The sequence below is a fragment of the Podarcis bocagei genome (genome assembly GCF_964188305.1).
Source record: "Podarcis bocagei genome assembly, chromosome: 5".
Taxonomy (NCBI): domain Eukaryota; kingdom Metazoa; phylum Chordata; class Lepidosauria; order Squamata; family Lacertidae; genus Podarcis; species Podarcis bocagei.
In genome coordinates, this window is record NC_138129.1 from 29,930,546 (window position 1) to 29,958,455 (window position 27,910).

Genomic DNA, 27,910 nt, shown 5'->3' on the forward strand with positions numbered 1-27,910 from the left:
TCTTCCCCCCTGACAGTCCCATGTCTGGTTTAAATCATCAGTGCACACTGTGCTGTTCTTGGCCACCAACCACTAGCTATCTCTCATGAACTCGACCCTGAGCATTAGCCAGAATGCTTACATAGAGGATAAGGTAGAGGTGCCAAAACAAAACAAAACAAAAATTCCTTCCAGTAGCACATTGGAGACCAACTAAGTTTGTTACTTACTTGGTCTCTAAGGTGCTATTGGAAGGAATTTGTTTGTTTGTTTGTTTCGACTATGGCAGACCAACACGGCTACCTACCTGTAAGTAGAGGTGCCAGTTAGGTTGGGGGACCAGTAATGTAAGCTATGGAGGTGCTGAACTCAGAACCAGGCCATGACACGGAGCTTGATCCACAGTCTGTCAACCAGAAGCCCTCTGAATCACAAGCCCCAAAACTGGGAACACCTCCTGAGCCATAGTCTCCCAGAGGGGAGATTCTCCCCTCTATACCAGGGTCCTCGTGCTCCCCAGTGCCTTCTTGCCAGTGACGGCAATGCACAAGGCAGGAGTTGGTGGTTATGGATCACAAGACTCCAGGCCAGAGGACTGCCCCTTTAAAACGTTCCAATCTTCAAGGTGGAGGCGGAGCCTGGGAATGGTAGTTGGCCCCAAAGGCCTCCAATGGTGTTCCTAGTCTTGTTGAAGGTAGGTTGTCTGCTTGGAACTATCCAAGGTCCTGTACACCAGCATAACCTTACAGTACTTGCTACAACAGACTAAATCTCTTTCAGGTATCCATTGTGGTTTGTGTTTTCCTGTTATGATCAAGACATTCATTCATTCAAAGAATTATGCTCTCATAAGGCAGTTTACAGAATGACTTTTTGAAAAACACTTTAATTTACGATATGATACAATATCTTTATTGTCATTGTCCCATACAGAACAATGAAATTGAACTCAACAATTCAAATGCAGCAAATCACAGTTACTAACATTAATTTAAAGCTAGCAGCTACTACAAAGTTACCATGTCAGAATCTTAGTTGCCATTTATTAACCAAGCATAGATTAAGATAAAAATGTCTTCAGAGTTCCAAAAGGCCACCACTGAAAAGGCCTGTCCCCTGGTAACAGCCAATGTAACAGCTCTTACTGTCAGGCCAGTCAGATGCTGACCATAACAGGCAGGATCATATAGCTATAAGTATCCTTCAGATAACCCTGGTTCCACACAATTTACATCTTTAAAGGCCAAAGCCAGCACTTAATCTGGTTCTAAAAATAGTTGAATTGATACCATAGGATCTGGACACCTAACTCCAACAGACATTCTTACTGCTGCATTCTGTACTAATTTCCAATTTCCAAATCATTTTCAAGGGCAATCTATTGTACAGCACCTTGTGTCAATCAAGACTGGATGTAGCCAAAGAATGTGCCACTGTTACTAGGCCCGCTTTCTCTGGAAAGGCTGTTGAACTATCCTGAGTTGGTATAAAGCACTCCAAGTCATCAGTGCCACATGAGCCTAGGACAAAATGTAGCATATCCCTGTATACATAGTGAGCACTGCCATGTCTGTTATCTGCATGGTGCATTTTGGTTTGCCAGTTCTGGGGAACTAAAAATCATTACTCTCTACTCCATGGCACAAACCCAGTGCCTAACTATTGCAGTTGTGGACTATAACTCCCATCACTCCTAACCATTGGTCATGCTGGTTGGGTCTGATGAGAGTTGTAGTCCACAGAGTCATCCTGAGGACTATCCTTGGCATAACCACTCCAACAGGCTTTAATCAGCTGATTTGGTTAACTTCCCAATGACTGAAGGGCTGATTAAGAAGAAGGCTATAAAGAGATAGAAAAAACCCTTCTTCACAAACATGGACTTTCTCATGCTTCTCTTGAGTTTATTAATAACACCAGCTGGTTGGTGGTTTTCTGCTGGGAAGAGAGTGGGGAGAGATGAAATCATCAAAGTAAGTATTTGTGAGGTTTAACTTTCATAGCATGTTTTGGACACAGTTTGAGTAAGTTGCATTCCACATGCAAAAGGATTATGATAAGCAGAAAGGTTGACTATAAACACTGCAAGGAAGGAATAAGGATATTAGGCAGGATTTTGGAGTAGTCTTTATCTCCCACCTTTCCTGCAAAGAGTTCCAGGGGAAGCACACAGTTTTCCCTGTCCTTTTTTATCCTTACAACAACCCTGTGCTGTAGGGATGGCTAAGAGATAGTGGCTGGCCCAAAGTTAATGAGTGAGATTCATGGCTAACTGGGGATTTGAGCTTGAGTCCCCAAACCCTAATCTGATACCATAACCACCCTAACCTCCATCACACTGGACCTATGGAGAAACATGTATATGTTTTTAAAGCAGGTTAATATTAGTGACTCCCTCAGTGTTGGTCTTCAGGAAAACCCTAAATACCTCTCTCCACATTGCACTTGGTTGATTTTATGGTGCTGTGCTTCCATAATGGTTTTATCTGCCACTGTTATCTTAACATTGCTTATTTTGTTGTTAACTGTTTCAATAATTTTATACAGTATTGCACTGATCTTTTGATTAAAATCTATTCGACTACACTGTGGCTGCATACATGCCACAAATTTAAGGTTCACCATTAAAGCATCACCCCAAAGAATCCTGGGAATCCTGGTAGTTTGTTAAAGGTGCTGGGAATTGCAGCTCTGTGAGGGGTAAACGAAAGTTCCCAGAATTCTTTGGGAGAAGCCATGTGCTTTGAATGTATGGTGCACGTGCAGCCTGTATCAAACCCACCACAACCATCAATTCATATGTTTTAAAATGTTATATATAAAATACCAGAGTTGATTAACCTGTAGCCATCCAAGATGATGTTGGACTATAACTCCCATCACCCCTGACCACTGGCCATGTTGGCTGGGGATGATGGGAGCTGAAGTCTAACAACATCTGGAGAGTCATGCTTTGTACCATTTTCTGGTATCATTGACACTGGTTTGTGGAGACTCTTCAGGGGTTCCGGTTGGAGGTCTTCCCTAGCCCTGTTACACGACATTATGTAGCTTAGGTGCTAGGGACTGAATTCAAACAAGGCATGTGCTCTGCTGCTGAATTAAGAGCCTTCTCCTCTGAGTGTGGCCTTGTGTGGGAATTGTTGTCTAGTGCTTATCTTTGACTACTATGAAGCTACCTAGATGCAATGAAGTAACCCAACGGATGAAATTAACAGCAAGTGTATAACTCCACTGATGCAAACTAAGTTCTGTTGATTTACACACACGTGTACATTCTCATGCAATTAGTAGCAAGCCAATGCTCTTTTATAGTTGATGTTTGTGCCTTGGTTATATATATATATATATATATATCCATGAGAGAGTGGGGGAGAAGGAGAGCCTTGAATAATACAGATATGTTTGCTCAACTAGAAATATTTATAACTGCTATTCATTGTGACAACTTAATCAGATTTATGAAATGGTTTGAGAGGTTTGAACAAACAGGGGAAATGAGAAGGAGGAAAAAAATATTTTGTATTTTTATTGTTGTTAAAGGAAAGCGTTTCTGCTGTTGCGGGGGCAATCACCGGGCTGCCACGGAAACACTTTTGCAATGACGACTGTATGTTTCAAAGCAACCCAAAAGCGTATAAATAGTGTATTCTAAGGTTCATGGTATCACACCCTTTCCTGATTTTCCCCCCTGACCTGGTTATTCAGCAAGCAGGGAGCCCACAAAATACATAGGCCCAAGTGAAAAAAAATCCATGCTATTTGAAGTGATTCTTTGTGCAACCAACCTCCCTAGGTTTACATGTCCGTAGGGCAAACTCATATGTAGGGGAAATTGTAAATAAATAATGAAGACACTTGTAATATTATTAAATTCTTGAACGCGAGCAATGTCACATTTTGTGCCTGAGGGTATTGGCGGGGAGGGAAAAGAAGCAGTGAGGTACCCTTCCATTATGCTTAGATCCAGCACCATGACCCATTGGATTACTGCTTTTCACACAAAGGCATGAAGGGATTTGGAGAGCAGAAAGCTGAGATGGTTAAACCAGGGACCACCAATCTTTTGAGGCCTGTGGGCACATTTCGAATTTTGAGCTTCTGCTATGGGCACAACACCCTCTGGTCGCTTCTCTCTTCCTCCTCCCAGATAAAACTCTCTGCCCTGTTCACAAGAGACAGAAAATAAAAAAGTGTACTGCACAAACACTTTGCTTTTGCAAAGGATCTGGGTAAAAGTCAGATGAAGCAGAATTAATATGAGCCTTATTCAGCATAAGGAGCTGAAAGAGGACATGAGAAGGAGCACCACTCTATCTACCGTATTTTTCGATCTATAAGACGCACCAGACCACAAGATGCACCTAGTTTTTGGAGGAGGGAAACAAGAAAAAAAAATATTCTGAATCTCAGAAGCCAGAACAGCAAGAGGGATCGCTGCGCAGTGAAAGCAGCAATCCCTCTTCCTGTTCTGGCTTCTGGGATAGCTGCGCAGCCTGCATTCGCTCCATAAGACGCACACACATTTCCCCTTACTTTTTAGGAGGGAAAAAGTGAGTCTTATAGAGCAAAAAATACGGTATTTCATCCGCCAACTCTATCTACTTTTCAACAGAGAAAAAGCTAAGCATCCTCACCACCTCATGTCCAAGAGGGCATTACGTTTTGAGGGCTCCTGAAAAGGAGGAGAAGGAAATCTTTCATCTTAAATGTCCAAGAAATCTTGCTGCCCTGCGCTGTTTCTCTCTGCCATGAAAGACAATAAAACCTGCTGAGTGCATCAGTGCAAGGCTTTCATGAGCAATCTTCTTATAAATGAGTACAAATAAGGTACATTGGTTATAAAAACATTTATCATAGGAATCAGCAGGCCACTGCTGGCTCTGTAGCAATGGTAATGGTGATAGCTTGAATAAACAAGCAGTGAATTTGTAGCTGAAAGGTTGCTAAGAGTTCAGGGAATGTAAGAAGTGCAGTAGAAATAGGCATTCTCTTGAAAGTTACAGAATCATAATACAGATTCATGTCTGTTGACCAGTTTTCCCCACTGTATTTTTTTTGACCAGTGTTTTAGAAAACAGATACCATTTTTGTAACCTTTTCAGTATCGTTTTTGGTTTTTTTGTTTTTTTGTATATGCTGCAAATACATGTGAGAGAAGCAGTTTGAATGAGACCAACAAAGGGTATTCTAAGAAATGCTATGCTTAGATGGTATGTTCATCATGTACAAATGTGGGACCAGAGATTATAAATGCCATGGAGCCGGGTGGTGATTAATTCTTACAGTTACCCCATAAATATCTAAAAATAGCTGTTTTTTTTCTTTTCATCTCCTAAAATCAAAGGAATAACATGGAATGAGGCTGTGTTTGCTCTTCTGAGATCAAGGCTGGAAACGGAGCGGGGATCAGATTGTGTACATAATTGCTGCCCAAAGCCTGATTTATCTTTTTATTTTTGAGGGAATAAAATGTAGGCCTGGAAACTTTGCCACCTTCATTTCATGTGAAAAGTGGGGGGGGGGGGATGTAAGAAGATGAAGAAGAAAATCTATTGCAGTGACAATTTTGTCTTGTGGCACTACTCTTTCTACAGACACACTTTCTTGACCAAGTGAGCAGTATTGGACACAAAAAAATTTACTTCTGAATAAACATGCTTAGTGTATATGTGAGATTAAGATTTTTATGCCCCAGTGTGCGTCATGTGACACTTGTTTACACTGAATTGCATTTGTGATTTTACTGCTCATTCACTCAGTTTGGAGAAATCCTTTGGAAGCTCTTCACAATCTCTTTCCTGTTAACCACCCTGAACAAAAGTGTTTCATTAAAACATTGTATTTTTAATTCTACAGTTATAATTATAAAGCTATACAAGTCCTGCTGAAAACCTGTCATGGTAAAAGCCTCAGAAAAGGGGGGCGGGGATAGGAAATGTACAGGCTCCATTTTCAATGTGAGAAAGCCAGTGTGGTGTAGTGGTTAAGAGCGGTAGACTCGTAATCTGGTGAACTGGGTTCACTTCCCCGCTCCTCCACATGCAGCTGCTGGGTGACCTTGAGCTAGTCATACCTCTTTGAAGTCTCTCAGCCCCACTCACCTCACAAAGTGTTTGTTGTGGGGGAGGAAGGGAAAAGGAGATTGTTAGCTGCTTTGAGACTCCTTAGGGTATGGATAAAGCGGGATATCAAATCCAAACTCTTCTTCTTCTTCACTGGCATAGTTATACAGAGCTAACCTTAGCATGGGACAGGCAAACTGCAAATGAGGCTTTGCCTTATCCAGCAACATTTTGGTTGTATATTTCTGTCTGCCAAGATGAACAAAAGGAAAAGGATGGGAAACTTAATGCATCCTTTAAGGTTAATGGAATACCCTCCTCAGGGAGACCTGCCCTAGCACCTACCTTTTGGGGGGGGGGGCCAAGCAAAGATGGCAAGAGTGCCAACATCTTGTCCCATTCAGCTGGCAGCAAGAGGGTTCTTTGAATTAACATCTCCAGCCTAAATGAATCACATATAGAGTTGAATATTATTCTGTCTGCTAAATGTTATCAGCCATGTGAATATGGATACCTGACTATTTGACAGTGACGAAATCAATATGGGCTTCATGTTCAAGGGCCTAGACAGATAAATCCACCTATGGGTAAGATAGTTTTTAAAAGTCAAATAAACTTATTCAAACAGATGCATTACATGGCAGCAGATGTACAAACATATAAGAATATTATTAATCACACTAGCATTTTAATAGCTGAAGAGAGATGTAGGATGGCACATATGTTGTATCCTATCACTGGCATAGTAACGTGGCTCTCTTCCTTGTGGAAAGCAGAAGAGGATTGATAGCAATATGGTTCATTGCTTTTTCATTAGCTGATATGCTCAATACATCCAGGTGTTTGAATTGTCTGCCTGTAGAACATTCATAATTGGAAAAATCTAGGACTGAACATGTTCAAAATGTTGCTGCAGAGTAACAGTTGTATTTAACATTTCATCAAGTTAATTACTAGCACTTTGGAGCTCTTTAGAAGGTCACATAAATCATAACTAGATAGGTCACTGGTGGCAAAATAACATTCCCAAAAATAATGGAAAAGGAGATTTATAGAAAATAAAGCACAACAGTTCTTGGGTTAGAACAAACTAACTTGAAACCACCACCATCCAGAATTTATGAATACCAGAATAGGGGATCCTGAAGTTGCCAAAATCTGTGGCACCATCCATGCAAAAGAGAGGAGTAAACACAGGCATAGGGGTACCCTAAGATTTGCAGAGCCCCCAAAATATTTTGTGGAAACCTAAAGGAAGTACCATCTTGGCTGTCTCTTAGTGCAAATCAAGTTATTGAGCCTAACTGCTTGGGGAGGAGGAATAAAAACTCACAGGGAGAGGGAATAGAATGGAGTATCCTGCTCAGGGCATGGCTGGATGGCTGGTACCCTGAATAAGAATACTCCACACTGCAACATTTTGTTGCAGGACTCCTCTTTAGAATCAAGGAAATTGCATCATTGCTATTCTCCAACTATTCTATTGCCTTCAGTGTTTGCCTACAGGCATTCTCTCCTTCCTCCTCCACAAGCCTCAAGTTTTCCTTGCTTAGAAAAAAAATCCCTTAGGGTGGCGCTTGGGAGGGAATTGTCATCGTGCCACTCCTTGGTGTGTGGAGTGCCTCAGGGTGCGATTCTCTCCCCGATGCTTTTTAACATCTTTATGCGCCCCCTCGCCCAGCTTGTCCGGAGTTTTGGGCTGGGTTGCCATCAGTATGCTGATGACACCCAACTCTATCTGTTGATGGATGGCCATCCTGGCTCGGCCCCAGACACACTGACCAGATGTCTGGAAGCTGTGGCTGGATGGTTACGTGGGAGCCGGTTGAAGTTAAATCCTTCGAAGACAGAGGTCCTCTGGCTGGGGCGGGACGATATGGGATTGAGGGGGCAACTCCCATCTCTTGCGGGGGTGCAATTAGTGCCAGCACCGTCCGTTAAGAGTTTGGGTGTAATCTTCGATACCTCCCTCTCTATGGAGGCGCAGATTACAGCTATAACAAAGGCGGCATTTTTTCATCTCCGCCAAGCTAAGCAGTTGGCCCCTTATCTCTCTCGCCCTGACTTAGCCACTGTGATCCATGCGACGGTCACCTCCAGACTGGATTATTGTAACTCGCTCTACGTGGGGCTGCCCTTGAGACTGACCCAGAAACTCCAGCGGGTGCAGAATGCCGCGGCGAGACTCCTTATGGGGTCTTCGCTGCGAGATCACATTCACCCGGTACTATACCAGCTGCACTGGCTCCCGGTGGAGTACAGGATCAGGTTTAAGGTGCTGGTTTTAACCTTTAAAGCCCTATACGGCCTAGGACCCTCGTACCTACGGGACCGCCTCTCCTGGTATGCCCCACAGAGAAACCTACGGTCTGCAAATAATAACATCCTCAAGGTCCCAGGCCTCAGAGAGGTTAGGCTGGCCTCAACTAGAGCCAGGGCCTTCTCGGCTGCGGCTCCAATCTGGTGGAATGCTCTGTCACAAGAGACTAGGGCCCTGCGGGACCTGACATCTTTCCGCAGGGCCTGCAAGACAGAGTTGTTCCGCCAGGCCTTTGGTCAGGGCGCAGCCTGACTCCATCCTCTGGCAACCTGCACAGAATTTTGCTTAATTGGTTGCCTTCAATTTGATTTAATTAATTTTTATAATGAAATGTTTTTAGATTGTGTAACTATTTTACTGTCTGATTATTTGATTGTTGTTAGCCGCCCTGAGCCCGGCTTCGGCTGGGGAGGGCGGGATATAAATAAAATTTATTATTATTATTATTATTATTATTATTATTATTATTATTATTATTATTAAGCTAGAGGTCAAATTCATTTGATTTGCTTCGAAGATTTTTTTTTTAAAAAAACCCAGTTAGTAAGATGCTTAAGGGATATGCAAAAGCTTACTTGTGCATATATTATATATAGATACCTCACTAAAGTTGGATAAATAGGAATGCAAAGAAATTTCAAGGGTCCCATATATCGCAGCCTCTGTTGATGTGACTTGCCACAATTACGTTTGCCTGTGATAATAAAGGACATTCATGTGAAACTCAGAAGCAGTTATACTTTTTAGTCTTCTAATCTGCTGCTGCTTTGATTTTGTTGTCTTTGGCAGATTGCATTATTTTAAATTGTTTCTGCTTTTGCTGCTTTATTGTTAGAGAGCCTTAGGACATTCGGTTTACACTGAAAAGTGATGTACCAATTTGAGAGATCAGGGTGTGTACTGTAAGTGTGTGAAGGAGAGTGATTGCAGCCTTAGTCCAGCTTTTTGCTTGTGTGTAAATCCTCCACGTGAGTATGGTGTGTGTGTGTGTGTGTGTGTGTGTGTGTGTGTGTGTGTGTAATTTGCTCAACTCAACTCCCTGAAACCCCATCCCACTCCAGCTTGTGGGAGGTGACAGTCTGAAGTAGGGAGCCTAATCTACTCACGGCGTCTCCCTGCATAACAGTTCTTAACTGTAGAGTGGACAAGGCTCCCTGCTTCACACAATGCCCTCCATGAACTGGAGGGTGCCAGGGGTGGCAAGACAAGGGGTGAAGCTTAGTGTGCACCCACCACCCCACTTTCCAAGTTCATGTGGACGACCTACATCTGAGCAGACTATGTAAACAGGGCCTGTGCTTCTTCATCAGTGATGCAGAAAAGTGTTGACTAAAAGAAGCCAGTATGTTCTGAACCAAAAAGTCTCTTGATCAGAAAAAATGCAAAATGGCTAATATTTTTTTAAAAAAATCTCCCTACTGTACATTGTCCAATTTTGATCCCCTCACCCCCAGTTGTAACTCCTTTAAACATTCTATTGCTCTACATTGCAGCAGAGTGGGTTGGCTTGGTTGTTGACACCACCGTGACAATGAGTGTTGTGGCCCCACCTGCACTTTCCAGCTTTCAGAGTGTAAACCAGGAAAGAGAAGATTTTAAAGAACCTAATACAAGCTGTACAGGGATATAAGATACACAAAACACCCAAGCTTGGAGATTAATTGACTCTAAACATCTGATCTGCATGCGTAAGTGGAAGAGATGTCATTAGCAGGAGTCAATTATGGCTTAAATGGTTTCAACAAATGCTGGCTCATGGTATTTACAGAAGCTCAGCAGCAAAGCCACATTTCCCCCATTTTCGTAAACTCTGTAATTTAGCATTTGGTGGAAAGAAGAGTCATATCCTCTGGCTTCTCAAAGCATTATGAAATATATTTCAAAGCTCCACTAAGAGGCATCTTAATAAATAAATACAGACAACTTACACATATCTATTAGCAATCACATCCCCAGTTTGCTATTCAAAATAATATAATAGCAGTCCTTTCGACTGAGACAAAACATCCATCTGCTCCAGCATACTGTTACCCCAAAGTGATCTGGCAGGTACTGGCTATGCACATGCCAAATATTCAAAGCACATTTAAAGCGCTACTAATCACCAAGCTGTAGTTTGCTAAAGGTGTCAGGGACTGTAGGTATCAGGGACAGGGGGTAAACTATAGTGTGCAGGATTCTTTTTTGGTGGAGAAATGTGCTTTAAATTTGCTTTTAATGCATGGTGGGTATGCAGCCACTTGGTGGAAGTACACAAAACAGACACTAAGGGAATAGATCTCCTGCACCGTTGCTACCCTAATACATGGCAGGAATGACCCTACTATGTGGCAGGGCGAAGCAGCTGCCTCAGGCGACAGATTATCTGGGGCAAGGAGCAGCAGTGAGGTGTTGGGAGGACAGAGCGATGCTTGATGTGGATGCCACGTATGTAAAGAAACCACACATACATACACACTGGGCTCTGTTTTCAGAATATGTATTTACTGTACTGTATTCAAATAAATTTGGGATGTGGGTGGCGCTGTGGTCTAAACCACTGAGCCTAGGACTTGCCGATCAGAAGGTCGGCGGTTCGAATCCCCACAACAGGGTGAGCGCCCGTTGCTCGGTCCCTGCTCCTGCCAACCTAGCAGTTCGAAAGCACATCAAAGTGCAAGTAGATAAATAGGTACTGCTCCAGCGGGAAGGTAAACGGCGTTTCCATGTGCTGCTCTGGTTCACCAGAAGCGGCTTAGTCATGCTGGCCACATGACCCGGAAGCTGTACGCCGGCTCCCTTGGCCAATAAAGCGAGATGAGCACTGCAACCCCAGAGTCGGCCACGACTGAACCTAATGGTCAGGGGTCCCTTTACCTTTACCTTTATTCAAATAAATGGGGATAGAACTTGTTCCTTAATTGTTTTTGTGGAAAGATTACAACTGCTTCCTTTTGAAGCAAAGGCATTATATACAGGATCAGAAATTCTAAATAAAACACATAGTGGTTGAGGGGTCATGACCTCAGATGTAAGGGGTGGTGCTAAATTGGTATAGTTAAAGGAGGGGATGACTACAAAACCAAGATAGTTTTTCTCCTTAGCTTGTTGTTAGCTTTGGAGATGTACCTCTCATGTTGCTAAACATGTCAAACAATTTGGACAATATATTTCAGTGTCCTCCAAACACATTACACTCTGTGAACCTTTTTATTTACTATTACATTTTCCTTTTAGTATAAAACAGCAGCCACGATACAGCGCTTTAAGCAGAAGATAATGAGTCATTAAGAGAAGATATTCAGTAAATGCCTGCATCTGTGTTTAGGCCATTAAAATGCCCTGGAATTGTTTAGTAGTTTCTGCTGCAGAGGATCTTAAAGTGGTTTGGGGCTAATGTGTTAACATTCTGGATGAACAGTTTGGGTCCATGTTTATCCTGCTGCACTCTCTGCCAGTAATAAACCTATCAAGTGATTAGACTTGTGTCAACATAGAGGACTACATGGTGGTCAAAATACGCTGAGGATGTTGCGTGTAAGTCCCCATGAAAACAGTGGATACTACTTCTGAGTAAACATTTAAAATTATGCAACATGTTAGCAAGACTAATGTAACACAGTGACTAAGGGTGAAACTGGATGTGACTTTTATCATGTAGTTTGGTGCTGAATAGCTGTTTCTTGTTTAATAAATGGGGTGGAGTGGGGAGCGGGACTGGGAAATTGGCACCGTGAAGGAAGCTTTAACCCCCGGTGTTATGTACTGAAGTTCTCACCCTGGGCCAGCAGGGGGATACTGTAGATAGTTTTCACTCAGGTCCACATATGCAAATAAGGGATTGAAAGTGACATTCAGTGATTGGATAGTTACAGCAAGTTGTTACAGTTGCATTGTAGTGGAGCTCTATGTAAGCAGGCTGGCTGAACCCTTCAGTTCAGTTCAGTTCTGTTCTGTGAATAAACAAGAGCAGTTTGAAGAATTGCTGTGTCGTCTGATATGTTCACCTACAACTCAACACCCTGCTTGCCTGAGTCCCAGTTGGAATCAGGCCTACCCCTTATGCCTGCTATTCACTACGCAAGAAAAAAGACAGGTATACGGACATGGAAATAGGTGAGCCTGTATTTTATTTTGACAGCCAGAACAGTAACCCCTAAGATAGACCCCTACCCCTAAGTTAGCCTTGCAAATTGCCCTATAACTCTGCTTATGTCTTAAAGGAGGCTTACCTCTGAATACTGTAGTTCTGCAATTGATTTCTCTAGCTCTGTAAAGAGACTTGCTTTTACAATCTAGTATTTTCCCCTTTTGTCCCATTAAAACCTTTGAAGGACTGTCTTTCGTGGGGAATTATATTCCGTTCTTCTCCAAGGAGGCTCACCTGGCTCCTTTGTTACATATCTTTAGATGCCAGACATTCTTCTTCTCTCAGGCCTTTGGCTAATTGAACAGTCTATGGCCTTTTGAAATGTGTTTGCGGGATGTGTGGATTGGTTTTGTTTGTTATTAGGCCATGTGTTTTTGGTGTTTTTATATAGTAAACTGCCCTGTGGTCTTCAGATGAAGCATGGTATAGAAATTTAACGAAACAAATAAATGAATAATTTCTTACCACAGTGTAAACTTTAGCTCTTCCTAGATCTGTTGGTGTTGCTGCTGCAAGGCACAGGCACCATGGCCAGCCCCACCGTTGGGCAAAGTGAGGTGACTGCCTCAAGTGGCATAGAGTGTGGTAGCAGTAGCCCCTAGCTCTTCCTCCTTAGCTCCCCAGACATTTGTGGCATCTCCTTATCCCCTCATTAAATACTCTTATTCCCAGACAAGTCCTACTCATCAGCTTAGTGTATGTAATCTTACATAATAATCCTAGGATGCAGTCTCAGAAGTGCCAATGAAAATTTATACTTGTGTCTGTTGGTATCATTTCTGCTGCCATTGCCCAGATTTGCTCATGTTTTCAGCACAACAATCAGGATGTAACGGTATCATGACAACAAATGTCAGTACTGTATTATGACTACTCTTGGGGGGGGGGGAGGCTGTTCAGAAGCTGCTCCAAAATGTTCAGAAGCTTCCAAACTCTGGTTAGATGCAATGCACTACATAAATATTTGCTTTAGAATGACACTCCAGAGAGATGTGCAGGGAATCTTAGCCCCTCTACATTGCTGGTGGTGATTCAGAGGCTCCTAAAGTAGAATTTAGCTTGTAAACTGTACTTTGTTGTTAAGCCCGGTGCATCACAGTCACAAGAAAAGAATTTGAGTAAATGTCATATCAGGTGATTCACTCTTACATGTCCCAAATATTACTCATTTGGAATATTTATTTCTGTCTGTGTTTGTGTGTGTGTGTGTGTGTGTGTGTGTGTGTGTGTGCGTGCCTGCATGCATGTTGGCTGTTAAGATCCAACTAAACAAGGTCTTAATGGCAAAATGGAAGTGACATATGGTTGGTGCTTGCCTTGTTAGGGTATTAGGATTTCCTAGGTGCTCTTGCCTCAAGATAATTGTCCTTTTGTGATCACATGCATAGCGCAGCAGACTGATAAATTTGACATGCACAATCCTATGGATTAGGCATGAGAAAACATAAGACATTGCTAGGGGAAATCTTATCAAGTCTATCCTTGACTTCCCCTCCCCCACTGTAGGTTGTGCACATAACAAATGGGTATATACTGCTTTGGTTTGGAATACAAACCTCCTCCTCCAGCTTAGCAGAACATGAGATCAAGTCAAGTGTGTCATAATTAATGGACTTGGGAGATCTGGGTTTAAATGTTTGCTCAGCCATGAAACTCATTGAGTCGATCATTATGTCACACCTCAAGTAGCTGTTGTGAAAATAAAAATGGCCAGTGTGCTCTGCTGAGCACTTTGGAGAAAAGATATACTACAAACATGAATAAGCATTTGTATTGGGTGGGTTATGCTGATGGGTGTGATTAATGGAGATAATACCTATTTTTATATGCTTTCTTTTTCCCCTAGAACTTTAATACATGTTGTATAATATCTTTTCTGCCACCCTGCTCTTCTTAGGTTGTGTTAGGTTGAACATTATCTAAACATGCCTATGTCTTTGTTTTGACTTAGTTATACTTGAGGAAATTCACCTTTTTTGTCATGTTGTAGGGAAGTTCGCACACTTTGGGAAGCCTTGTTTCATAGTACTCCACCTACCGGTAGATGCTCAGATTGTTAAATTTAGTCTGTTAATAAAATTCAGAGGCAGTTTTAGACTATTGAATTGCACAGGAAGCATTTCTTTGGATCAGTAGCACTTTTAGAAAATTTTGTTTACTAACATTCAAGTTAAAGAGCTTGTATAGCTTTTATATATAAAAAGGAGATGTTCCTAAATTAAATTATGTATTCCAGATATTAGCACTTTACACTCATGGCAAAATGAACAAAATGAATGAAACAACTGGAAGATTCACCAAAGGAAATTTATAAGTAATGAATTAGTGAAATTCTAAATAAGTAACTTTTCCAGTAAGATTAAAGAAAGCATAATCTTCCCAGAGGTATTCAGCTTCTGACTCCCTGCAGAATGAGTATATACCATGATGCCACCTGCAGTAAAAGCAGAAGCACTACATTAGTCTTTAATTATTATTTCTGTAGCAGTTGAAGAAGCCTATAATTTGTAGTCCCCTTTCTTACAGAGTGCACAGAGAGTCTCCAAACAAGTTATTGTGCATTTAAACATTCCCTTGAGACTCATGTAGTTTATCCCAAAATAAGGAACATTAGCGGAAAATAAACTGATTGTTGTATGATTGTATACAGTGCTTTTTTCGGGGGGACGGGGATGCGGGGGTACACATACCCCTAAACATTTCGTGAATCTAAGTTTGGCCTCATTGAGGGGCAGTATTTCAATATGAGTAGGAAAATGAGAGTACCCCTAAACAATTTTTAAAGAAAAAAAAGCACTGGTAGTATATACTTATTTCCAGAGGGGTAGCAAAATCAACAAAGTCTTGTGCCGCCTTAAAGACTCACACATTTTGTTTATAGCATCAGTTTTCATGGACTCCAGTGCACTTCACTTCATGCATCTAATGAAGTGGACTCACTAGGTTCGTCTTAATTTTAATTTAAAATTAATTTTAATTTAATTAAATGTCACAAAGCTTTACACTGCAACCCTGTGCAAGCCTCATTTAGTTATGGGACTTACTTCCATTTAGGCAGGTAAAAGGACTGCAGCCTAACAGAAAAAAATCCTATAAATGTCCCATGGAGTTCAAGGGAGCTTACTCCCAGGTAAACGCATATGCCCCTGACTGTAGGAGTTTTTGAATGAATTGGAAATTGCAAGGGGACATCTGCTTCAGGGAAGCGACATTGAAATGCACTGAGTTGGTGAAATAACGTCTGCTGCTGAAATAAGGAAGCATCCTGATTCTGTAACTAAAGAAGGTCAAAATAAAAAAATTCCTTCCAGTAGCACCTTAAAGACCAACTAAGTTAGTTCTTGGTATGAGCTTTCGTGTGCATGCACACTTCTTCAGATACACTGTGCATGTGCATGCACACGAAAGCTCATACCAAGAACTAACTTAGTTGGTCTTTAAGGTGCTACTGGAAGGAATTTTTTTATTTTGACTATGGCAGACCAACACGGCTACCTATCTGTAAAGAAGGTCAAGTTTAAACAACGCACACAGAGCCCTCCCCTAAGAAGAGCAACTCTCCGCTCGTTGTTAGCCCGGCTTTATTTTGTCCTGCTTCTCTTGCCGTCGGTCCTCGGGAAGTAAAGGCTTCCTCAGCCGATGGGATTCTGGGAGTTGTAGTCTCTTCACCCCAGCCCGCTCTGTAGACGCCCAGCTGTAGGGGCGAGCCTGGGAACTACCGCTGGCATAGGCCGGTGTGTCCTGCCGCTAAGATGGCGGCTCCCTTGGTGCTGGTGCTCTTGGTGGCCGTGACAGTTCGGGCCGTGCTGTTTCGCTCCAGCCTGGCCGGGCTCATCTCGGAGAGGGTGGAGGTCGCGTCCCCTTTAAATGCCTGGAAGCGAGGTGAGAGGCCTGAGGTTAGGAGGCGGCGGCGGGGGGTTGTAGGCGGCGGAAGGTGGGCATCTTCGCCCGCTCCTGGGGTGGCTCCCTCGAAGGAGGGGACCCCAAGCCCTCCTCGTGGGCTGCTTTCTGACGGCCGGACCCAGGACCTCTCGTGGGCGATCTGCCGCCGCCCTTCGACCTGTGCCCTGGTACTAAGCGCTCCTTGGGCGCGGAGAAGGTTTCAAAAAGTGCACCCGCGGGAGAGGTTGCCAAAAGGGCTCCTCTTCCCATTGAATGGCAGAAGCCTTTATTCGCATGGAGAAACAGTACTGTAACTAATGGGGGGGGGGGACTTCACCTGTTGAATTTTTGTTCCCAATTTTTTTATTGATTTTCAAAAAAAATAAATAAGCAAACAAACAAACAAACATAAATCTCAACCGTATTTAAACCAAACTTAGTAACGTATCCCCCGGTTGAATTTCAGTGTACAGTGGTACCTCGGGTTACATACGCTTCAGGTTACAGACTCCGCTAACCCAGAAATAGTGCTTCAGGTTAAGAACTTTGCTTCAGGATGAGAACAGAAATCGTGCAGCAGCGGCAGCAGGAGGCCCCATTAGCTGAAGTGGTGCTTCAGGTTAAGAACAGTTTCAGGTTAAGAACGGACCTCCAGAACGAATTAAGTACTTAACCCAAGGTTACTGTATATCATTTTAACGGTTTTCCAAAACCAATATTCTTATAAAATTAACTTAATCATGTAACATATTTTTTCCAGTTCAGCATTAAACATATTAATTCATCACATTACATATTTAAATCCTAAACCTATCTGGTATTTGCAAGCTTTTCCAATTAATTTGTTGAATTTCTTTTTACCTGTTCTTCAAGTCCCAAGGGCACAGGAGCTTGCAAAGTAAACGAAACAAAAAGAAGTAACTCTGTTTTCTCTCTGTACAATTAATGTCTGCAGAAAAGGGCCACTTGGTAAAAAGGTGTAAATAGGAAGAGGGCTCTTCTGAGCAACAGAAAACAACCCGCTGAGCTCTAGTCAAATGTTTGCTGTTGTTAAAGAGTTACAATTAAAGCCATTCGAATTTCTTTTTACTTTATTTCTGTCCTCCTGTTTCCCCGTGATCAAATACCACATAAGGCACATATAACATTCAGGGGGTGTTTACCCAGCTGCTACCATCAAAAAAATTGGTAGCTAAAAATATGACCTCCTTTGTAAAACTTTTGTTATAAAAGAAATAATAATTTGCTTTCTCTGTGTTAGTTAATAATGGAAAACTCTGGCAACTGGAAGTATGTCATCTGACATCCAGTACAGTATTATGTACCAGTTATATCAGGCATAGGCAAACTCCGGCCCTCCAGATGTTTGGGACTACAATTCCCATCATCCCTAGCTAACAGGACCAGTGGTCAGGGATGATGGGAATTGTAGTCCCAAACATCTGGAGGGCTGGAGTTTGCCCATGCCTGAGTTATATGAAATGCACATGTATGTATGCATGTACACACACACACACAAAACGGTCAGCAAAATTTTCAAAACAAAAAACAATTCAATTCAAAATGCTGTTTTTGACCTTTAAAGCGCATGCGACAGCAATACCTGAAGGATCACCTCTCCCCATGAGGACCAGCCCATGCCCTGCAATCATAATCAGTGTTCTCTGTGTGGCCCACCTGAGAGAAGAGTGGAGGGTGGCAAAACAAGAAGGGGCCTTTTCAGTGTTGCCCCGCCATCTGTAGAATGCTATTTTCAGGAAGGTGCTCCTGGTGCCATTTCTGTCAGTTTTTAGGTGCCATGCTAAGACTGCTTAATTAAAATTGTCTCTTGTGGTGATGCTCATCAATTAGTGGGATGGGTAAGACTTTGCCCATATGAATTTACTCTTGGATGAGAATTTCTGTGTCTTGTGTAGTTAGTCTTTCAAATTTACTCTGATTTTAAATTGTTTTTATATGCTGTGATTTATTGTTGTCAATGTCATTTTAAGACTTTTTAATGTAAAAATAACTAATAACTAATAAAATAATAATACATGTTTAAGTGGTGAATTTGTGTTTGGATCTATATGAGTGAACCCTCACTATTTTCAATCTTGGGCATTTAAACATTTAAACCAAAAACTGCGATTTTTCATGTTTTTTTCAGTGGTTGAGGGGCTAGCCTTACTTGATTTGGGCGTGTCTCCATATTCTGGTGATGTATTTCATGAAGTAAGTATGCAGTGATTCATTTTTATAAAATATATTGAAATGCTATTTATCTTGGAAATTCTGAAGTCAAGAGGGCATGGTAACTGATGTGGAGGGTCTTGCATTGTTTTTGTCCTTGGTATATTTTAATTGCTGCAAAAAAATTTTTTAAGAAAAAGGTATCTAATAAATTTACTGAAGTTATATGTGCACAGACAGTTAGTGTAACAGGGCAATCTGGGGAATGGAAGGGTTGTCTGCATCTTTCATATCCTCATCCAGCTTTTCCTCAATGTACTGTGGAAGTTACTGAATCTCTGAATCTCAAGTAACTGATACTTTTGCTCTGGTTCTCAAGTAATTTGTTCTTTTATTCTGTTGTTACTCACTCTGGAAGTTTATTTTCAAATGAAAAGACTGCTATAAAATATTAATTAAAATAAATGAGCCAATACACTTCCACATTGTGAGTGAGAATTGCATACAGGGAGCTCACAAAGATCTGCTCAGGACTGGTCCAAGACTTCCTGAGGCAAAGGTCAAGATGGCAACCTTTCCATGTACAGTACATGAGTTGACCAGTCTGACAGCTGGATTTTATTTCAACACTGGTGATGGTACAATGCCAGCAGTTGCAGTTTAGGGAGGTAGGCTGGCTTGGGAGTGCAGGCCAGGCCATGTGACACACACAGCTCTGTCTTCCCACATCTTGCTGCTTCTGTCTGCTCCTCAGAACTTGCTGCCCAAAGTGGCTGCCTTACTCTTACTCTGCCTTACATTTAGAAGACATCTGAAGGCAGCCCTGTTTAGGGAAGTTTTTTATGTGTGGCATTTTAATGTATTTTTAATCTTTGTTGGAAGCCACCCAGAGTGGCTGGGGAAACCCAGCCAGATGGGTGAGGTACAAATAATAAATTATTATTATTATTATTATTATTATTATTACTCTACCTAATACTAGGGTTGGCCCTACTCCCGTTCCTCTGATCACCTTGATACAAGGAAGGAAATACCCAGGGGGGTTTTCCCCCAGAAACAGCTTTCCATAATTATAATGGCTATATAAACTTCTTTTGGATGGGAAATCCTATTTGTCCAGCCTAAACTCAGAGGATTTGTTGTTATTTGTTAGCCTGAAGAAGGCAGTAGCTGACCTAACTATGCATTATCATTGGAGCATGACTGGAAATGTAAAAGCAATTGGTGTTTGCTCCGTAAAATAAAAGGGATGCGGGTGGCGCTGTGGGTTAAACCACAGAGCCTAGGACTTGCCAATCAGAAGGTCGGCGGTTCGAATCCCCACGACAGGGTGAGCTCCCGTTGCTCGGTCCCAGCTCCTGCCAACCTAGCAGTTCAAAAGCATGTCAAAGTGCAAGTAGATAAATAGGTACCGCTCCGGCGGGAAGGTAAACGGTGTTTCTGTGCACTGCTCTGGTTCGCCAGAAGCGGCTTAGTCATGCTGGCCACATGACCCGGAAGCTGTACGCCAGCCCCCTCGGCCAATAAAGCAAGATGAGCGCCGCAACCCCAGAGTCGGCTACGACTGGACCTAATGGTCAGGGGTCCCTTTACGTTTACCCGTAAGATAAAATTGAAATTAGGGTGGTAGCTAAAGTGCAATCTTATGCTTGATGGGGGACGGGGGAAGAGCTTTCTAGTTTGGCCCTATATGCCACCAAATTACTCCTTATGCAGATAGGTTCTATAACTTGGGAGGGGAGGCAGGAGATGTTCTCCACCTGTTCCCATCCCCAACACTTTCAGAGTGTGAGGGATGCTTGCTTGCATGATATTGAAGGGCAATTGGTTATTTGTTTTGGATGGGGGGCAAGAAGAGGGGCACAAAAGAGTTATCCTCCCCTTTCCTCAATGCTTATGAGTCCCTACTTGTAATATTAAAGGCAAAGGCACAGCTTCTCCAAAGAGGAGGCTGTGGGGCTGTTCAAGTTGCCTTTGGGAATAACAGTTCTCTTCCTTGCCCTTCTTTGCCTATGTCAGTACAGCGTTTATACCAGGGGTCAGCAGACTTTTTCAGCGGGGGGCCGGTCCACTGTCCCTCGGACCTTGTGGGGGGCCACACTATATTGGGGGGGGGAATGAACGAATTCGTATGCCCCACAAATAACCCAGAAATGCATTTTCAATAAAAGCACACATTCTACTCATGTAAAAACACCAGGCAGGCCCCACAAATAACCCAGAGATACATTTTAAATAAAAGGACACATTCTACTCATGTAAAAACACACTGATTCCTGGACCGTCCATGGGCCGGATTTAGAAGGCGGTTGGGCTGGATCCGGCCCCCGGGCCTTAGTTTGCCTACCCATGGTGTATACACTTGTGGGGCACTTAACAAAGTACACAGGAAGTCAGGAGCAATCATAAACGCCACAGCTACAGCGTCAACCATGGCTGCAGCACTGGTCTAGTTACAATAGGTTCCTAGCACAGATATGAATGATAGCTGGATTAGTGGCTCTGCATTACTTGTCATGCCATACTCTGAAGATACCACGGGTTGCATTCAACCAAGCTTTACTCTGAGTAGACCCATTGCAATTCATACTCATCACTCATGTAGGTCTATTAATTTCAATAGGTCTGCTCTGAGTAAATGTTAACTTAATGCATCCCTAAGTAACACGATTATATGAACCTAAAGTGTAGACTTTGTGTCATTTCCAGGAAATAGGTGTGCTTGTTTGTGTGTGTGTGTGTGTGTGTGTGTGTGTGTGTGTGTGTGTGTGTGTGTTGCTTTGATTTGAAAGCAGTTTGCTCAGGTTAATTGTATTTCTCTCTTTGTTTCCCCCCTTAGACTCCACTAATAATATACCTCTTTCATTTCCTGATTGATTATGCTGAGCTAGTATTTATGGTAAGTATTTCTTTCATTTTCATCCACAGCTCAATTACCTCTCTTTCAGAGCTTATTCCTTGTTTTATTGAGCATGTAGAGTACACTTTCCTATATATATATATTGTACTCTTATAAATTCTCTCTCTCTCTCTCTCTCTCTCTCTCACACACACATGAATTTCTAAGAGTACAAAATACAGAACTGAAGATTAAAAAAGAAAAAAGTGAAAGAAAAAGAAGGGGGAAAGGAAAAAAATTAGATATATTACCTCAATCCATATTTTTTGTGAACCGCCCTGAGACCTCCGGGTATCGGGCAGTATATAAATTCAATAAATAAATAATTCTGTTCCATCGACTTCCCATCCATCCTTCCATGGCTCCTGAAAGTTTTCCATTCCTGCTGCAATCTATACTTATTTTTTCCTTAAAAAAAAGTTATCATGGCATGTTTGCTTGCCAAGAAAGATAGAAGTGGAGAGTTTATAAATCCCAGCTTTATTGCTTTTTTATACTGCCTTAGAGATAGTGAAGAATCCAAAAATTAGTAATTTCCCATTACTTTTCCTGTTATTAATAATTTCCTACAAAAGCAAATGCAAAGGTCTGGTGACTTCAGTAGGACTTCTCCCATGTTATATAATTGGAGTTACAATAGTGTTTGTGCGCCAAATACGGGTAAAACAAATGATCAGAGGTGTGGCTAATTTTGCTTGACTTCATGGCACTCCTGTCACTGCCAAATTTGGATTATACTTACCCTTACCTATTTCCTATGCATAGTGGCCAAGTAAGATCACACCTTACTTTCCTACATCTGATACCTCTGGGGTGTCCATTTGTGGGTGTCATGTCTGAATGTGGTGTATATGTATAACATTCATTGCATACAGACCAAAATGGCATAGACTCTGCACATTGGGCCTATATACATTGCATTTTACAGGTGTGCACCATACTTGTTTTCTCAGTTGTGAAATTGCTGTAAAATGCTAATCTTAATTTACCGTGTGGTAGGGGTTTGCTTCTTCACAAACAAATACTTCTGCTATCTGGTTCCAATCTTACCTGAATTTAAAAAGACCCACCTGTGATAAATTTTTCTTTTTTGTTCAAAGTATCAGGTCACAGCTGCAATTATCACACATTTAACATGATGGCATGGATGAGCTCTGAAACAGAGTTTGTCAAGCTGTTTGAACTCGCGTGGGACTTGATGAATGAGCTCCAATGTCGACTAGGTTCTCAAAATGCTCAGTTTCCTAGATTCTTCCAGGGAGATTGATGAGCCAGTGATATTGTATTAAACCTGGGACTGCCTTTAAACGTGATCTAGAAACTTTGGTTGGTTCAATATAGGGCTACAAGATTGTTAACTCTGGGACTGGCTGATATGATCACATTACACCAGTATTTTACCATCCATGCTGACTTCCAGTCTGTTTCTAGCCCAATTCAGAATGCTGATAGTGACCTTTAAAATCTTAAATTTGAAGGATTGCCTGCTCCCTGGAGGCCTTCCTCTGGCCTTTCTGCAGGTACTCCCACCAATTGAGGTTTGCTGGGTGGCTTCCAGAGAGAAGAACAGCTATGGAACCTCAGTTCTGGACTATTCGCCGTACTGCCACCTGGTGTCTGAATTGTGGCCTCTTTGGTGCCAGGCAGATACCTTTGTTTTTTCTCATTTTTTTCCAATCTTAAAATTTTCAGGACTTTTAAGAGCTTTTGAACTGCTGTTGCTTCTCATTGCCAGTTTTAAATCGGTATTTATTCTTCTGCTGGCTTTATTCTGTTTTGGATTTTATGCTTATGCAGTATTGTGGTTTGTTTTATTTTGTTTTTTTACTGTAACCCACCTGAGGTATACTGGGAATTTTACACTTGAGATGTATATTTTTAGAACCCACCTTATTTCTGTATTTTATGTTGCTTTAAACTGTTCTTAATAATGCGTCTTAATTGTTATAACCCGCCCTGGAGCCTTGGAGTGAAGGGTGGGTAGTAAATTGTAGGTGTAGTAGTAATAATAATAATAATAATAATAATAATAATAATAATAATAATAATAACAACAACAACAACAACAACAACAACAATTTTTTAAAAAATAAAAATAGGGTGCTGTAGAAATGAATTAAAAATATATAAATCAACTCATTATAATTTAAACTTGCAGGTAGAAAAATACAATTTTAATATGTTTTTGGCCCATGATGTTTGCATTCCTGAACATTGCAAATTGCCTCAGAAGCTGATGTTACTTTTTAAAAAACATTTTGTAAAGTAACATGTTTCATTGTGATCCTTTACAATCTCAAGTGTTTTTCATTAATATTGGTGATATTTTTTTCAGATTACAGATATGTTGACTGCTGTCGCTCTCTATTTGGCCGTTCAGGATTACAACAAAGTTACGGTAAGTAAACATGTGCCATTTGTTTATTTGGTTACTGTCCACATTGATAGGGCATTTGCTGTGTGTTGTCTTCTCTTTCCTCATTTTTCTTTCTAATAAGCATTTTCTTTACTTGTTGGGTTACCCACCTGCTATGTGGTGTAATTTGCGCATCTGTTGGTGTATGAATATCTGCTCCCACATATTGACATATTTACTGTCACAGATCTTCACAATAGTTACATTATTTCGCAGTCATTGGGTACTGAAACCACACACACAGAGAGAGAGAGAGAATAAGAGGGAAGCAGGACAATAATTGGGCAAGAGAGGGCAAAAAGCTGCATTTGACTCTGCTCATGAGCTCCATTTTTGTTACGTTGCTGCTGGATTTGCATCCAAATGTATTTTTGCAGCATGATGTTGGAGTGGGAAATTAGCCTTTCTTAGGCACATGGCAATACCTGCACCCACTCTTCTAGTTTTTTCAATGCTGACTGCAGTGCATGCCTCATGTGCAGTAAGTAGGCAGTGCAGACAAGGTCATACAGCACTCGCTGCTTTTCTTGCTGTTCCCCTTTGCCTTCCCACTGCATGAGCTGTGCTTAAACCAAGAAGCGTTTACTTGACTATAGCTTCCCAGTTCATCCAAACTGGGAGACTATAGTTGCCAGTACCATAACAATCCAGGACATTAAGTCCTGGTTTGAAGTTAGGTTAATATTCGAGCTTGCTTGGAAGCTGGTGACCATAGTTTCCCAGTTTGAACGAAAAATGGGAAACTGGTTAATTAGAGATGTTATGGTTTGTTTGCTCGCAACAGAAAGCACAAAGGGACTGTGGATGCAGGGGAGAAATATTGTAAATATTTTGGCTTCAAGGTATGATTGTCCCAACTCAGCCAGTCTAGTCTAGTATTCCAGCAGGACTGATTAATCCATACCAATCGCTTTGAAATACCATTGGAACGGAATATGAAACTAAAAACCCTCTCTGGAAAGGAGAGGATAATACTTTCCTTATGGTCAGTAGAAGAGATCCTTAATATAGATTGATATGCCCATTATCTTGGTGAATCATTTCCCAGTACAAACAGGAGGCAGAGACACACAATCAGTATCCACCCAATAAATCTCAATCTAGATTGTGACTTGACCTTTTCCTTATTAACTCATGAAAACTGAAAGGAAACTACTGAAGCTATAATGCTTGCAATTCAAGCAGTTTTGAATTCTCTCTTCTGAAAGGTCAATATTGATTTATCTAGCGAGTGACATTTTAAATATATAATTACATCAATATATTTCTGAAATTGTCCTCAAATGAATCTGATGCAATGTTGAGGGGGGAAACTGCTGTGGTTTGTAGATGTTCATGCCACGCAATATACGGTAGTTCTGCCTGTGAAAAGGTAGTAACAAAAAAATCTAAGTACTAAGTTTATAAGCTTTGGGCAATAGTAAAAAGAAATTTTCTTCAGGCAGCACAATAATGAGGCTCGGTAACTTATACAAATACAGTGATTTGTGACACCTCATTTTTCTTTCCTATCCAGTTTAAGAAGCAAAAGCTACTAATAGAACTGGATAAATATGCACCTGATGCAGCTGAGCTTATTCGGACCCCCATGGAAATGTACTATATCCCTCTCAAGGTTGCACTGTTGTAAGTATTGCCTTCAGTGGGTAAAAATCTTCTAATACACAGAACGTTTGTTATTACTAATTACAGTGGTACCTCGGGTTACATACGCTTCAGGTTACAGACTCCGCTAACCCTGAAATATTACCTCGGGTTAAGAACTTTGCTTCAGGATGAGAACAGAAATTGTGCTCTGGCGGTGTGGCGGCAGCAGGAGGCCCCATTAGCTAAAGTGGTGCTTCAGGTTAAGAACAGTTTCAGGTTAAGAACGGACCTCTGGAACGAATTAAGTACTTAACCCGAGGTACCACTGTATATTGGCTTGGATCCAGAGAGGTACTAGTGGAATCCTGTTCACACAGCTGGGCTTTCCTGTCTCCTCATTCTGCCAAGCATACCATCTCCTAACCAGCAAACTATGGTTTGATTAAGACAGGAAATAATGAATTATGCCCTGTCCACGAGGGGAGGAGAGGCCTAGGAAGGAAATGGCATACAAGCCCACTGCTCATTCACAGTTCTCAAAACTATGTTTTGGAGCATTGTCTGCAACACAACCATCCTGTCCATTCCAAAGGTGCACAAGACTGTTATGGTTTGTGGTTTTCCCCTCTCTTTCCCCCCAGTAAACATTTCTGCCCTTTCCTTCTTGTCCCTCCAACAAGAGGGAAAGAGGATGAGCTTCATGGACCCAATGAATGGTGTACTACCTTCTGCTAAAATTGCAGACTCCTTTCCCAAAACTATCTTCACAAGCTTGACTTTCAGAAACAGAGAATCTCCCCTTCCTCCTGCCCTGATCCAATTTCTTGAAGGAGCTGCCTGGGGCCTATCCCAGGATAGCACCCAAGGAAAGGGCTGTTAACTCACACACCTTATCTTGCTGTGTCTTTATTCCTAATAGTTTTATTATAATGGTAATGATTCACCCAGAATCTCACCTGCTGAGCAATAATCTATCTGTGTTTCCCTTTTGAACCTAGTGAAAAGAAACAACTGAATTGCTTATTTTTTAAAATTAAGGAACTGTATCTTAAAATAATTAAAAAGAACCATCCTCTGGAAGATATACAGTGATGTCTGTGTGCTTTTTAATCTTGTAATCTCTCAACCACTCTAACTCAGCTGTGTTCAAGGCTTGCAACACCTCCCACAAAGCCTGCCACCCACACAGTTGCAATCCACCCCATTGTAAGTGTTCTCCTGTTAGCACATAATTGTCCTTGAATCATCTTCTGTGTGTTCCCTTAATTTCTTTAATAAAACCTATTCAGTGGCAGACCGTATTTTTTCTTAAAGATGTTGCATGCTATTTCCCCCCTGTTTTTACCGTTTATCCGTTACCAAATGTGGAAGGACAAGTATCAGTAATTGTACATTAAGAAGTGGGGCCTCCATCAAGGTGTTGCAGCGTATACTCATCTCTCAGTAAGACTGCTTCTGTTCAGTGTGCCAGCCAGCCAGCCATGCCCTCTTCCCCCAGGCCATTCCACTCAGTCTTTCCCCATTTCTATTTTTCTTTTCTTGCAGACAATAATTATTCTCTGGTTACTGAACATGCTCAGTCCTTATTGAGCTTTTCTGGGAGGGAGCTGCCCCTTTGGGGGTCTTCCTGTACTCTGGCAAAACTCAGGGTTTCCCTGCGCATTTTAATATCCCCCTTTTGTTTCTCAGTGACCATTGTGGGCTACAACAATGTTTTAATATTCTGTTGGAAGCTGCTCAGAATGGCTGAGGAAACCCAGCCAGATGGGTGGGGTATAAATAATTTTTATTTATTTATTTATTTTATTATTATTATTATTATTACATTCACCACCTAAATTTACAATTAGAGGGAATGATAGGTAGGTGAAGTCTCAAGGTCTGAAAGGCTCGCAGCCTGACAGTGCAATCACATACACGTCTGCTCAGAAGTATATCCCACTGGCTTCATTCCCAGATAAGCATGTACAAAATTGTAGTCTTAATCAAAAAGAATATGCATAAAAGAAAGAAGAAATGCATAGGGAGAAAGGGAAAACATAATCTTTCTAATACTTCATCAACCTGGTTCCCATGTAACATTAAGCCAAACCATGATGTAGCTTATATAAGCAAACCTTGGTTCCCAAAGAGAACATGGTGGTTACTCTGGTCCTATCACTACCATAATGTGAGCTAAGCCATCCTTTGGGTTAGGGTTACATTTGACAGTGGGCTGATGGTTTATCTCCCCCAGACAAACCATGATTGCTAAATCATAGGAAAGAAACTTGGCTAAAGCTCATGGTTTGTCTTGAGTCACAAACTCTGGTTCAAATGTAATGCTAGGCCAAACCATGGCATAACTCACAGTAGCGCAGCTTCAGCAGCGAGACTGGTGGAGGAGCAAAGCAGCCATGATTTTCTCTCCAGGAACCCACACATTTGCTCGTTTGCACTACTAAATCATGGTTTGACTTAG

At 41.7% G+C, this 27,910-nt stretch overlaps 1 protein-coding gene and 1 long non-coding RNA gene across 2 annotated transcripts in view; one reads left to right on the plus strand and one right to left on the minus strand.

Moving 5' to 3' along the window:
• Window positions 1–14,786: 14,786 nt before the first annotated feature.
• LOC308588463 lies at window positions 14,787–15,785 on the minus strand. The gene is made up of 2 exons (XR_014008792.1): window positions 15,538–15,785; window positions 14,787–14,927 (listed from the first exon to the last, which is right to left on the minus strand). It is a non-coding gene; the product is annotated as an uncharacterized lncRNA (long non-coding RNA).
• A 328-nt stretch (window positions 15,786–16,113) lies between these two features.
• Window positions 16,114–27,910, plus strand: part of PIGU (phosphatidylinositol glycan anchor biosynthesis class U) — a 29,707-nt gene continuing 17,910 nt past the window's right edge. Inside the window, exons 1-5 of the mRNA XM_081196465.1 lie at window positions 16,114–16,375; window positions 18,525–18,589; window positions 21,387–21,446; window positions 23,782–23,844; window positions 25,379–25,488. Of these exons, the coding sequence (XP_081052591.1) occupies window positions 16,246–16,375; window positions 18,525–18,589; window positions 21,387–21,446; window positions 23,782–23,844; window positions 25,379–25,488 (428 nt within the window). The 5' untranslated portion in view covers window positions 16,114–16,245. The remainder of the gene's footprint in view (window positions 16,376–18,524; window positions 18,590–21,386; window positions 21,447–23,781; window positions 23,845–25,378; window positions 25,489–27,910) is intronic.